This window comes from Oncorhynchus mykiss, chromosome 14 (genome assembly GCF_057628025.1).
Source record: "Oncorhynchus mykiss isolate SJ-2025 chromosome 14, ASM5762802v1, whole genome shotgun sequence".
NCBI lineage: Eukaryota > Metazoa > Chordata > Actinopteri > Salmoniformes > Salmonidae > Oncorhynchus > Oncorhynchus mykiss.
The window spans coordinates 39,027,631-39,041,685 of record NC_143035.1 but is presented as its reverse complement, the minus strand read 5'-3'; the positions used below and the strand labels follow the sequence as shown (position 1 = coordinate 39,041,685).

At 49.2% G+C, this 14,055-nt stretch overlaps 1 protein-coding gene across 2 annotated transcripts in view; it reads left to right on the top strand.

Annotated features, from left to right (window-relative positions):
• Positions 1 to 14,055, top strand: part of LOC110489233 (catenin alpha-1) — a 216,612-nt gene that overhangs the window by 139,304 nt on the left and 63,253 nt on the right. For both annotated transcript variants that reach the window (XM_090198908.1, XM_090198907.1), the window contains exons 13-15: positions 1,247 to 1,447; positions 5,206 to 5,357; positions 9,857 to 9,967. In XM_090198908.1, the coding sequence (XP_090055034.1) occupies positions 1,247 to 1,447; positions 5,206 to 5,357; positions 9,857 to 9,967 (464 nt within the window). The remainder of the gene's footprint in view (positions 1 to 1,246; positions 1,448 to 5,205; positions 5,358 to 9,856; positions 9,968 to 14,055) is intronic.

The following is a 14,055-nucleotide window of genomic DNA, read 5'->3' as shown; positions in this document are numbered from 1 at the left end:
GACTGAATCCAGACGTTAAAACCGACTGTTTCTAACTCATTAGTAAGGAATCATCCTAAATGTATCAAAAATGTAAATAATTTGCCCAAATGTATCATAAGACATGAACAGACTAACAACGTAAGTGATTGGTATTTTTTTTCTTGCAACTTCCTGAAGAGGCAACGTTGAACCCACCCCCCCGTCTATGTACGGTGCTTGTAGATACAACTTTGTGTCGCTGTTGACGATGATGAAGATTTCCACAGTATTTTGGCAAATCCAAAAAAGGCAAAAAACCTTCTGAATGAAGTAGCAGAATGATTAGGATTATCTTCACCAGTGGGGTATAACACTCCGCTAAACCTTAGCCTCTTGCTAGGTGCACAATGTCACTATATTTATATAAAAAAATATACATTTTCCTAGACCTCAAATGTGGTTTGTTGTGGACTGGCCAGAACTATTTCGCTATGTAGGGAAAGGGGTGCTATTTGGGACTGCTGGGTCCCCCTCCCACACACCCCCTCTCCCTACCTCCTCTCCCTCTCCCTCCACATCTATGTAGGGAAAGGGGTGCTATTTGGGACTGCTGGGTCCCCCTCCCACACACCCCCTCTCCCTACCTCCTCTCCCTCCACATCTATGTAGGGAAAGGGGTGCTATTTGGGACTGCTGGGTCCCCCTCACACACCCCCTCTCCCTACCTCCTCTCCCTCTCCCTCCACATCTATGTAGGGAAAGGGGTGCTATTTGGGACTGCTGGGTGAATTGACATCGTGTACAGGGCTCTACGGTGTCACCATTTGACTTGTATGTGCGCCAAAAATGGTTTCCAAATGTTTTATTTACGAGCACCAAACGGATGTATTCCAGCGTAACGATCTCAAACACGTGTTCCTTGTTCTCCTAAATGTCTTGGTGTGAGCCTACATTTTTCATCTTAGACGTGGACCTTGTAAAAAAAAACAAAAAAAAACAACCCGGTCAGTGTGGAGCCAGTGTAGGTAACCAAGTAAACTAAAAATATACCTCAAACCTTATCTGACATGAAGAGGGAGAAAACAGCCCGTCTGGGAGACTGTCCTTCAAACTAATAGTTTCCGTAGGATCGTCAGCGAGCTCGGGGAGTTAGTTTACCCCATGACACGTTCTGATTCTTCTCCTGCTGTTTGTTCTGTAGGAGTTGAGATTCAGAACCCACTTTCTGCCACGTGTCTCTAATCGTCCCTCTATGAATTAACACTGGGTGATTCTTCCCGTCCAGAGAACCACATTCTGGAGGACGTGAACAAGTGTGTGATAGCGCTGCAGGAGAAGGATGTGGACGGGTTGGACCGCACGGCCGGCGCCATCCGTGGCCGCGCCGCCAGAGTGGTCCATGTGGTCACGTGTGAGATGGACAACTATGAACCTGGAGTCTACACAGAGAAGGTTCTGGAGGCCACCAAGCTACTCACCAACACAGGTAACATCTGTCTCTCTGTCTCTACCGGTGGTACTCTCCCTATCTCCTCTCCCGCTCTCCCTACCTCCTCTCCCCCTGTCCCGCTCCCACACCCCCTCGCCCGTTCCCCCTCCCGCTCTCCTCTCCCGCACTCTCCTCTCCCGCACTCTCCTCTCCCGCACTCTCCTCTCCCGCACTCTCCTCTCCCGCACTCTCCTCTCCCGCACTCTCCTCTCCCGCACTCTCCTCTCCCGCACTCTCCTCTCCCGCTCTCTCCTCACCCATCTCCCGCTCTCTCCTCACCCCTCTCCCGCTCTCTCCTCACCCCTCTCCCGCTCTCTCCTCACCCCTCTCCCGCTCTCTCCTCACCCCTCTCCCGCTCTCTCCTCACCCCTCTCCCGCACTCTCCTCTCCCGCACTCTCCTCTCCCGCTCTCTCCTCACCCATCTCCCGCTCTCTCCTCACCCATCTCCCGCTCTCTCCTCACCCATCTCCCGCTCTCTCCTCACCCCTCTCCCGCTCTCTCCTCACCCCTCTCCCGCTCTCTCCTCACCCCTCTCCCGCTCTCTCCTCACCCCTCTCCCGCTCTCTCCTCACCCCTCTCCCGCTCTCTCCTCACCCCTCTCCCGCTCTCTCCTCACCCCTCTCCCGCTCTCTCCTCACCCCTCTCCCGCTCTCTCCTCACCCCTCTCCCGCTCTCTCCTCACCCCTCTCCCGCTCTCTCCTCACCCCTCTCCCGCTCTCTCCTCACCCCTCTCCCGCTCTCTCCTCACCCCTCTCCCGCTCTCTCCTCACCCCTCTCCCGCTCTCTCCTCACCCCTCTCCCGCTCTCTCCTCACCCCTCTCCCGCTCTCTCCTCACCCCTCTCCCGCTCTCTCCTCACCCCTCTCCCGCTCTCTCCTCACCCCTCTCCCGCTCTCTCCTCACCCCTCTCCCGCTCTCTCCTCTATCCTCACCCCTCTCCCCCTCTATCCTCACCCCTCTATCCTCACCCCTCTCTCGCTCACCCCTCTCTCGCTCACCCCGCTCTTTACTCACCCCTCTCCCGCCCTCTACTCACCCCTCTCCCGCCCTCTACTCACCCCTCTCCCGCCCTCTACTCACCCCTCTCCCGCCCTCTACTCACCCCTCTCCCGCCCTCTACTCACCCCTCTCCCGCCCTCCACTCACCCCTCTCCCGCCCTCCACTCACCCCTCTCCCGCCCTCTACTCACCCCTCTCCTGCTCTCTCCGGTCTCCTGGTCTCTTCTCTCCTGCCCACCCCTCTCCTGCCCTCTCTAGTCTCCTGCTCTCTCCTCTCCTGCCCTCTCCTCACCCCTCTCCTCCTCTCTCCTAAACATTCCCCTCCATGAAAGCTTTATGTAATCACTACATCTAGCTTGGCCTTCATTAACTATTAAAAGGCCAGTCTGGTTTGTTTAACTAGTTACAGTGCCTTGCGAAAGTTTTCGGCCCCCTTGAACTTTGCGACCTTTTGCCACATTTCAGGCTTCAAACATAAAGATATAAAACTGTATTTTTTTGTGAAGAATCAACAACAAGTGGGACACAATCATGAAGTGGAACGACATTTATTGGATATTTCAAACTTTTTTAACAAATCAAAAACTGAAATATTGGGCATGCAAAATTATTCAGCCCCTTTACTTTCAGTGCAGCAAACTCTCTCCAGAAGTTCAGTGAGGATCTCTGAATGATCCAATGTTGACCTAAATGACTAATGATGATAAATACAATCCACCCTGTGTGTAATCAAGTCTCCGTATAAATGCACCTGCACTGTGATAGTCTCAGAGGTCCGTCAAAAGCGCAGAGAGCATCATGAAGAACAAGGAACACACCAGGCAGGTCCGAGATACTGTTGTGAAGAGGTTTAAAGCCGGATTTGGATACAAAAAGATTTCCCAAGCTTTAAACATCCCAAGGAGCACTGTGCAAGCGAAAATATTGAAATGAAAGGAGTATCAGACCACTGCAAATCTACCAAGACCTGGCCGTCCCTCTAAACTTTCAGCTCATACAAGGAGAAGACTGATCAGAGATGCAGCCAAGAGGCCCATGATCACTCTGGATGAACTGCAGAGATCTACAGCTGAGGTGGGAGACTCTGTCCATAGGACAACAATCAGTCGTATATTGCACAAATCTGGCCTTTATGGAAGAGTGGCAAGAAGATAGCCATTTCTTAAAGATATCCATAAAAAGTGTCGTTTAAAGTTTGCCACAAGCCACCTGGGAGACACACCAAACATGTGGAAGAAGGTGCTCTGGTCAGATGAAACCAAAATTGAACTTTTTGGCAACAATGCAAAACGTTATGTTTGGCGTAAAAGCAACACAGCTGAACACACCATCCCCACTGTCAAACATGGTGGTGGCAGCATCATGGTTTGGGCCTGCTTGTCTTCAGCAGGGACAGGGAAGATGGTTCAAATTGATGGGAAGATGGATGGAGCCAAATACAGGACCATTCTGGAAGAAAACCTGATGGAGTCTGCAAAAGACCTGAGACTGGGACGGAGATTTGTCTTCCAACAAGACAATGATCCAAAACATAAAGCAAAATCTACAATGGAATGGTTCAAAAATAAACATATCCAGGTGTTAGAATGGCCAAGTCAAAGTCCAGACCTGAATCCAATCGAGAATCTGTGGAAAGAACTGAAAACTGCTGTTCACAAATGCTCTCCATCCAACCTCACTGAGCTCGAGCTGTTTTGCAAGGAGGAATGGGAAAAAATGTCAGTCTCTCGATGTGCAAAACTGATAGAGACATATCCCAAGCGACTTACAGCTGTAATCGCAGCAAAAGGTGGCGCTACAAAGTATTAACTTAAGGGGGCTGAATAATTTTGCACGCCCAATTTTTGTCGTTTTTGATTTGTTAAAAAAGTTTGAAATATCCAATAAATGTCGTTCCACTTCATGATTGTGTCCCACTTGTTGTTGATTCTTCACAAAAAAATACAGTTTTATATCTTTATGTTTGAAGCCTGAAATGTGGCAAAAGGTCGCACAGTTCAAGGGGGCCGAATACTTTCGCAAGGCACTGTATGTTCTATAGAAACGACCTCATTGATATTCATTGCAAAAGTGGAGGCCTCGTGTGTGTGTGTGTGTGTGTGTGTGTGTGACTCTGTGTGTGTGTGTGTGTGACTCTGTGTGTGTGTGTGTGTGACTCTGTGTGTGTGTGTGTGTGACTCTGTGTGTGTGTGTGTGTGACTCTGTGTGTGTGTGTGTGTGACTCTGTGTGTGTGTGTGTGACTCTGTGTGTGTGTGTGACTCTGTGTGTGACTCTGTGTGTGTGTGTGACTCTGTGTGTGTGTGTGACTCTGTGTGTGTGTGTGTGACTCTGTGTGTGTGTTTGTGACTCTGTGTGTGTGTGACTCTGTGTGTGTGTGTGTGTGACTCTGTGTGTGTGTGTGTGTGACTCTGTGTGTGTGTGTGTGTGACTCTGTGTGTGTGTGTGTGACTCTGTGTGTGTGACTTTGTTTTTTTTAGCAATGTAGTAAAAGTTCTCTCAAATATATATATATATATATATATAGTAAAGTACAGATACTCCAAAAAGACGACTTAAGTAGTACTTTAAAGTATTTTTACATAAGTATTCTACACCAGTGGAACCGTCCTGTGAAAAGGGTTTCTAGCAGTGCAGTTATGTCCCTGGTTATTGGTTGGATATAAAGAGACGATGTAATCCCAACACATTTCCATGAACTCCATGGTTCAGCATTACACGTTTGATTTGCCTTCCAACTTTCTGCCACCTCCACCAGTCATGCCCAGGTTCACAGAGCAGGTGGAGGCAGCGGTCGAGGCTCTCAGTGCCAACCCCACGCTCCCCGTTGACGAGAACGAGTTCATCGATGCCTCCCGCCTGGTCTACGATGGCGTCCGCGACATCCGCAAGGCCGTGCTGATGATCCGGGTGAGTGTACACGCGCTAGACAACTACGTAGTGCCCTATTTAATGAACCCTAATTCTCCTGTTGTCATAATCATGTGAGTCAACACACTAATGACACCGTGCAATGTTTGTTTCTCCGTCACTTAAATGGCTTATGGTAGAGAAATGAACGTTGAATTCTCTGGTGGACGTTTTCCCGCAGTCAGCTTGCCAATTACAATCTCCCTCAGAACTTGAGACGTCTGTGTCATTGTGTTGTGTGACGAAGCTGCACCGTTAAAAGTGGCCTTTTATTGTCCTCCGTAGAAGGTGCACCTGTGTCATGATCGTGAGCCTGTCCATGCGAGCGAGCCCGTACGTGATCTCAAATAGCTTATGCTATAAATACATTTATTTGATGGGGGGGGGAAAAAACGATTTGGCCTTACTGCTATTAACCTGTAGAAATTCATTGAATAACAGATTCATGTACAACACATGGTCCCAAAATAATCTAAAGGAAGCTTGTTCTCAGTCGTCTTTCTGAGAGATTTCAGATCGGGAACATATTTATATTTTTTTGCACATTTAAACCCTTTTTTTTAGGCACTAAACTACTCCTAGGCAGATCCAGCCTGTCTGGTGTCCCCTCCCTGGGGTGTCTGACAGGACGTCAGGCCCCCTCTTGACCACCCTCTGGGTCCGAGACGTCTCTGGACTGGTAGAGCAGGAGGAAGAGGGACATTACAGTGACTGATGGGCTCAGAGGGAAGCGTTACTGTAGGCAGAAGGAGAGAGAAGAGCTGTCAGGGTTATCTAGACATTTACAGTAGGTAGGATCGGTCAGGGTTACCTGGACATTTACAGTAGGTAGGATCAGTCAGGGTTACCTTGACATTTACAGTAGGTAGGATCAGTCAGGGTTATCTGGACATTTACAGTAGGTAGGATCAGTCAGGGTTACCTTGACATTTACAGTAAGTAGGATCAGTCAAGGTTACCTAGACATTTACAGTAGCTCCTCTGTCCTCTCTGTAGCCCAGGGCCTTTCTAGGAGCAGTACGGGGTAAAGACCTCATCTCCAGTGTAGGAGGTAATCTACTGGTCCACTGTCAGGGGTTGGAATCAACTCAGTTCAACATAACACTTGGAAGATGAGGTTTATAATGTGAACCCCTCTTGGGGTTAAACCTGTCGTATCTGTGTGGTGGTCCTCCTACATCTAGTGGATGGACAGCGACCTTGATATTCCACGGTGGGTGGGAGGGTGGGTCGAGGTGAGACCTTGATATTCCACTGTGGGTGGGAGGGTGGGTCGAGGTGAGACCTTGATACTCTACGGTGAGTGGGAGGGTGGGTCGAGGTGAGACCTTGATATTCCACTGTGGGTGGGAGGGTGGGTCGAGGTGAGACCTTGATATTCCACTGTGAGTGGGAGGGTGGGTCGAGGTGAGATCTTGATATTCCACTGTGAGTGGGAGGGTGGGTCGAGGTGAGACCTTGATATTCCACTGTGGGTGGGAGGGTGGGTCGAGGTGAGACCTTGATATTCCACTGTGGGTGGGAGGGTGGGTCGAGGTGAGACCTTGATACTCTACGGTGAGTGGGAGGGTGGGTCGAGGTGAGACCTTGATATTCCACTGTGGGTGGGAGGGTGGGTCGAGGTGAGACCTTGATACTCCACGGTGAGTGGGAGGGTGGGTCGAGGTGAGACCTTGATATTCCACTGTGGGTGGGAGGGTGGGTCGAGGTGAGACCTTGATACTCCACGGTGAGTGGGAGGGTGGGTCGAGGTGAGACCTTGATACTCCACGGTGAGTGGGAGGGTGGGTCGAGGTGAGACCTTGATATTCCACTTTGGGTGGGAGGGTGGGTCGAGGTCAGACCTTGATATTCCACGGTGAGTGGGAGGGTGGGTCGAGGTGAGACCTTGATACTCCACGGTGAGTGGGAGGGTGGGTCGAGGTGAGACCTTGATATTCCACTGTGGGTGGGAGGGTGGGTCGGGGTGAGACCTTGATACTCCACGGTGAGTGGGAGGGTGGGTCGAGGTGAGACCTTGATACTCCACTGTGGGTGGGTGGGTGGGTCGAGGTGAGACCTTGATACTCCACGGTGAGTGGGAGGGTGGGTCGAGGTGAGACCTTGATTCTCCACGGTGAGTGGTTGGGTGGGTCGAGATGAGACCTTGATACTCCACTGAGCGAGATTGGGTGGGTCGTGGACAGTAAAGGGTTGGTGGATGGATTTACAATCCATTTTAGAAGTATGCAATTTAGCAGAAGCTTTTACTCAAGAGTTAGAGACCAAATGAAATGGAAAACATTTCTACACGCTAGTTCACGCTGGAATTAGAATGCACAGGAGTGAATGAGTGAAATGTCTGGCCGCGGGCGTCTGCGTCTATATACGAAGCAAAATAAGCAGATGAGTTGAGTGGGTCATTAGAAACGGAATTAGAGGAATTATGAGCTTCCTTTTGCTAAGTGTACTAAAGATGTCATTTATAAATTCGTTTTTTATCAGTCAAATCGGCTACATATTTGACAACAGTTGCAGCCTACTTGTGTTGATTTTCATCGCGGGCATATAGCCTAGGCAGGCTACGGCTGGGAAGCGTCACAAACTTCCTATTTTCCAGAGAGAATACGAGACGAGCTACTTACTTTATACATAGGAAATACAACTGTTTTATTATGGATTCTCATGACAATTAAATTGGCATACGCCAGTCTATGTGAATCGACGCTCTCTTGCGCTTCACTCCAATTGTTTTTTGTTTCCGGCCGTGTGACTCGTCTTCACACCACACTTTGAGTTGAAGACACTTTAGTAGGTTGTTTGTGATCGCTGAGGGAATTGAACTCTTGACCTTGCTAATGCCCACCCGCTCATCAACTGAGCCACTCAGGCAAGGATGCCACCGTGCAGGCTGTTGTCTGCAGTGTTCTTCACTACAAATCTCTCTCTCTCTCTTTCTCTCTCCACCCTCTCCTCTCGGGATTCCAGGGGCAGGTGTTGGACTGATTTACTCCCCATAATTTTCATCCTAGCTTCATTTTTCCCTCTCAAAATGCACAGACAGTCATTACACGTCATTTAGCGTTTGCAGTTTCCCATTACAGGCTGCCGGAGAGGAGAGGAAGATGATGTTCCTCTGTAGCTGGTAGCACCGGGGCGTTTGTTCCTCTGTAGCTGGTAGCACCGGGGCATTTGTTCCTCTGTAGCTGGTAGCACCGGGGCATTTGTTCCTCTGTAGCTGGTAGCACCGGGGCGTTTGTTTCTCTGTAGCTGGTAGCACCGGGGCATTTGTTCCTCTGTAGCTGGTAGCACCGGGGCGTTTGTTCCTCTGTAGCTGGTAGCACCGGGGCGTTTGTTCCTCTGTAGCTGGTAGCACCGGGGCGTTTGTTTCTCTGTAGCTGGTAGCACCGGGGCATTTGTTCCTCTGTAGCTGGTAGCACCGGGGCATTTGTTCCTCTGTAGCTGGTAGCACCGGGGCGTTTGTTCCTCTGTAGCTGGTAGCACCGGGGCGTTTGTTCCTCTGTAGCTGGTAGCACCGGGGCATTTGTTCCTCTGTAGCTGGTAGCACCGGGGCGTTTGTTTCTCTGTAGCTGGTAGCACCGGGGCATTTGTTCCTCTGTAGCTGGTAGCACCGGGGCATTTGTTCCTCTGTAGCTGGTAGCACCGGGGCGTTTGTTTCCTCTGTAGCTGGTAGCACCGGGGCGTTTGTTCCTCTGTAGCTGGTAGCACCGGGGCATTTGTTCCTCTGTAGCTGGTAGCACCGGGGCGTTTGTTTCTCTGTAGCTGGTAGCACCGGGGCGTTTGTTACACTGCTTTTTACCACACAATATTTTCTAATTTAGTTTTTTCCCTTCTTTCCTTCCATCTCCTCTCCTCCCTCTCTCTCCTCCCTCTCTCTCCTCCCTCTCTCTCCTCCCTCTCTCTCCTCCCTCCCTCTCTCTCCTCCCTCTCTCTCCTCCCTCTCTCTCCTCCCTCTCTCTCCTCCCTCTCTCTCCTCCCTCTCTCTCCTCTCCTCTCTCTCCTCTCCTCTCTCTCCTCCCTCTCTCTCCTCCCTCTCTCTCCTCCCTCTCTCTCCTCCCTCTCTCTCCTCCCTCTCTCTCCTCCCTCTCTCTCCTCTCCTCTCTCTCCTCTCTCTCTCCTCTCCTCCCTCTCTCCTCTCTCTCTCCTCTCCTCTCTCTCCTCTCCTCTCTCTCCTCTCCTCCCTCTCTCTCCTCCCTCCCTCTCTCTCCTCCCTCTCTCTCCTCCCTCTCTCCTCCCTCTCTCTCCTCCCTCTCTCTCCTCTCCTCTCTCTCCTCTCCTCTCTCTCCTCTCCTCTCTCTCCTCTCCTCTCTCTCCTCTCCTCTCTCTCCTCTCCTCTCTCTCCTCTCCTCTCTCTCCTCCCTCTCTCTCCTCCCTCTCTCTCCTCCCTCTCTCTCCTCCCTCTCTCTCCTCCCTCTCCTCTCTCTCCTCTCCTCTCTCCTCTCTCTCCTCCCTCTCTCTCCTCTCCTCCCTCTCTCTCCTCCCTCTCTCCTCTCCTGTAGACTCCTGAAGAGCTGGATGACTCTGACTTTGAGACGGAGGACTTTGATGTTCGCAGCAGGACCAGCGTTCAAACAGAAGATGACCAGCTTATCGCAGGCCAGAGCGCCAGGGTGAGTCCACACACACACACCCCTCTCTTCCGCCACCCCCTCTACAGGCCCTCTCAGTGGTTAATACACCTTGTTAACGCCAGGACTCCCTTGACCCCTTCTCTCATACTAGCTAGACTCTCCATTCAGACAGACATGGTTACCCAGACTCCCCCTCTCTCATACTAGCTAGACTCTCCATTCAGACAGACATGGTTACCCAGACTCCCCCTCTCACATACTAGCTAGACTCTCCGTTCAGACAGACATGGTTACCCAGACTCCCTCTCTCACATACTAGCTAGATTCTCCATTCATACAGACATGGATGCCTCACTCGTCTTGTGGGGTATGCATGGGTGTCTGAGCTGTGTGCTAGTATTATTAAAACAGACAGCTCGGTACCTTCAGCTTGTCAACACCACTCACAAATACAAGTAGTTATGAAGTCCACTTTGAGCCATGAGAGATTGACATATATAGGGCCAGTCATGCTGACCTGTTCTGAGCCAATTGCAATTTTCCCTCTTTGTGGCACCTGACCACACGACTGAACAGTAGTCCAGGTGTGACGAAACTAGAGCTGTTAAGAAGGTAGAAACTAGGACCTGTAGGACCTGTCTTGTTGATAGTGTTGTTAAGAAGGTAGAAACTAGGACCTGTAGGACCTGCCTTGTTGATAGTGTTGTTAAGAAGGTAGAAACTAGGGCCCGTATGACCTGCCTTGTGTATAGTGTTGTTAAGAAGGTAGAAACTAGGGCCTGTAGGACCTGCCTTGTTGATAGTGCTGTTAAGAAGGTAGAAACTAGGGCCTGTAGGACCTGCCTTGTTGATAGTGTTGTTAAGAAGGTAGAAACTAGGGCCTGTATGACCTGCCTTGTGTATAGTGTTGTTAAGAAGGTAGAAACTAGGGCCTGTAGGACCTGCCTTGTTGATAGTGCTGTTAAGAAGGTAGAAACTAGGGCCTGTAGGACCTGCCTTGTTGACAGTGCTGTTAAGAAGGTAGAAACTAGGGCCTGTAGGACCTGCCTTGTTGACAGTGCTGTTAAGAAGGTAGAAACTAGGGCCTGTAGGACCTGCCTTGTTTATAGTGTTGTTAAGAAGGTAGAAACTAGGGCCTGTAGGACCTGCCTTGTTTATAGTGTTGTTAAGAAGGTAGAAACTAGGGCCTGTAGGACCTGCCTTGTTGATAGTGTTGTTAAGAAGGTAGAAACTAGGGCCTGTAGGACCTGCCTTGTTGATAGTGTTGTTAAGAAGGTAGAAACTAGGGCCTGTAGGACCTGCCTTGTTGATAGTGCTGTTAAGAAGGTAGAAACTAGGGCCTGTAGGACCTGCCTTGTTGATAGTGCTGTTAAGAAGGTAGAAACTAGGGCCTGTAGGACCTGCCTTGTTGATAGTGTTGTTAAGAAGGTAGAAACTAGGACCTGTAGGACCTGCCTTGTTGATAGTGTTGTTAAGAAGGTAGAAACTAGGGCCTGTAGGACCTGCCTTGTTGATAGTGTTGTTAAGAAGGTAGAAACTAGGGCCTGTAGGACCTGCCTTGTTGATAGTGCTGTTAAGAAGGTAGAAACTAGGGCCTGTAGGACCTGCCTTGTTGACAGTGCTGTTAAGAAGGTAGAAACTAGGGCCTGTAGGACCTGCCTTGTTGATAGTGTGGTTAAGAAGGTAGAAACTAGGGCCTGTAGGACCTGCCTTGTTGACAGTGTTGTTAAGAAGGTAGAAACTAGGGCCTGTAGGACCTGCCTTGTTGATAGTGTTGTTAAGAAGGTAGAAACTAGGGCCTGTAGGACCTGCCTTGTTGATAGTGTGGTTAAGAAGGTAGAAACTAGGGCCTGTAGGACCTGCCTTGTTGACAGTGTTGTTAAGAAGGTAGAAACTAGGGCCTGTAGGACCTGCCTTGTTGACAGTGCTGTTAAGAAGGTAGAAACTAGGGCCTGTAGGTCCTGCCTTGTTGATAGTGTTGTTAAGAAGGTAGAAACTAGGGCCTGTAGGACCTGCCTTGTTGACAGTGCTGTTAAGAAGGTAGAAACTAGGGCCTGTAGGTCCTGCCTTGTTGATAGTGTTGTTAAGAAGGTAGAAACTAGGGCCTGTAGGACCTGCCTTGTTGATAGTGCTGTTAAGAAGGTAGAAACTAGGGCCTGTAGGACCTGCCTTGTTGATAGTGTTGTTAAGAAGGTAGAAACTAGGGCCTGTAGAACCTGCCTTGTTGATAGTGTTGTTAAGAAGGTAGAAACTAGGGCCTGTAGGACCTGCCTTGTTGATAGTGTTGTTAAGAAGGTAGAAACTAGGGCCTGTAGAACCTGCCTTGTTGACAGTGTTGTTAAGAAGGTAGAAACTAGGGCCTGTAGAACCTGCCTTGTTGATAGTGTTGTTAAGAAGGTAGAAACTAGGGCCTGTAGGACCTGCCTTGTTGATAGTGTTGTTAAGAAGGTAGAAACTAGGACCTGTAGGACCTGCCTTGTTGATGGTGTTGTTAAGAAGGTAGAAACTAGGGCCTGTAGGACCTGCCTTGTTGATAGTGCTGTTAAGAAGGTAGAAACTAGGGCCTGTAGGTCATGCCTTGTTGACAGTGCTGTTAAGAAGGTAGAAACTAGGGCCTGTAGGACCTGCCTTGTTGATAGTGTTGTTAAGAAGGTAGAAACTAGGGCCTGTAGGACCTGCCTTGTTGATAGTGCTGTTAAGAAGGTAGAAACTAGGGCCTGTAGGACCTGCCTTGTTGATAGTGCTGTTAAGAAGGTAGAAACTAGGGCCTGTAGGACCTGCCTTGTTGATAGTGTTGTTAAGAAGGTAGAGTAGCACTTTATTATAGACAGACTTCTCTCCATCTCAGCTACTGTTGTATCAACATGTTTTGACCATGACAGTTTACAATCCAGGGTTACTCCAAGCATTTAATTCACCTCAATTTGCACAATTTCCACATTATTTATTGCACTATTTCGTCGAGGTAAGAGGGTTTAGTGAATGATTTGTCCCAAATACAATGACTTTTAGTTGTATTAATATATAGGACTAATGTGTTCCTTGCCACCCACTCTGAAGCTAACTGCAGATCTTTAAGTGTTGCAGTCATTTCAGTCGTTGTGATAGCTGACGCGTGTATAGTGTTGAGTCATCCGCATACATAGAGAAGTCTAACAAAACAGCACCCAGTCTTTTTTTTTTTATCAGCAATTTCTCTCAGCCGATCATCAGTCATTTGTGTAAGTGCTGTGCTTGTTGAATGCCCTTACTCTCTGAACTCCCATTCAGATGCTCACTGATATTATTCTGATCTTTGAGTTTTTTTTTTCCCCTCACTCGTCTGTCTCCACTATAAAATAAACCTTCATACCACAGGAAGGTATTCATAGATGATCCCTCACTCGTCTGACTCACCTTGTCTACTCCCAGACCTTTCCAGTAAGGGAATCATATTTGAGTTTAAACAGGGTACTTTAAATCTGGGATTAGCCTCTCTGTGTTTGCCACTAATCTGCCCAATGTCCAGATTCGTGGGTCAGGTCTAAGCTGTTTAACACGGAAACCCATAACAGAGGCGTAGAAACCAGAGTTATTAAATCAGAATATTAGCTAGTGACTAGACCGTCTAGCTAATTCAGATGGATTAGTTCAAGAATTGAGTAGTTTGGCGTTGTGTGAATTCCTAGACAAACCACTGATGACAGGGGTAGTACACCACGCACACACACGCACACACACACACACACACACACACAGAAGGCCTACAGAAGCGCGCGCACACGGAATACAACAACACACCACACACGTACAACGAAGGAAGTCTGTCTGCTGTGGGTCTCTCACTTTGTTCATATTTCCTCTGTCGTCTTGGCGACGTATGCATTAATACATGCAGTCCGCTGGGCCAAGTGAGGGGGCTACATAGAGACGTGTTGATGTGGAAACGCCACGGCTAATTTGGCCTCATCAGCCCCATTGTTATGCATCAGTGAAGCAAGAACGTATGTTTCTCATTTCCTGTGGAACGACAATCATTCTATTGTCTTTTCTGTCACGGCTTCAAGGTTTCAGCTGCAACTTCCTCTACCAGCTGTGTTTTTCTTTGGGGGGGGGGGGGGGGGGAGCAAGGCCTGTATCAAAGACCT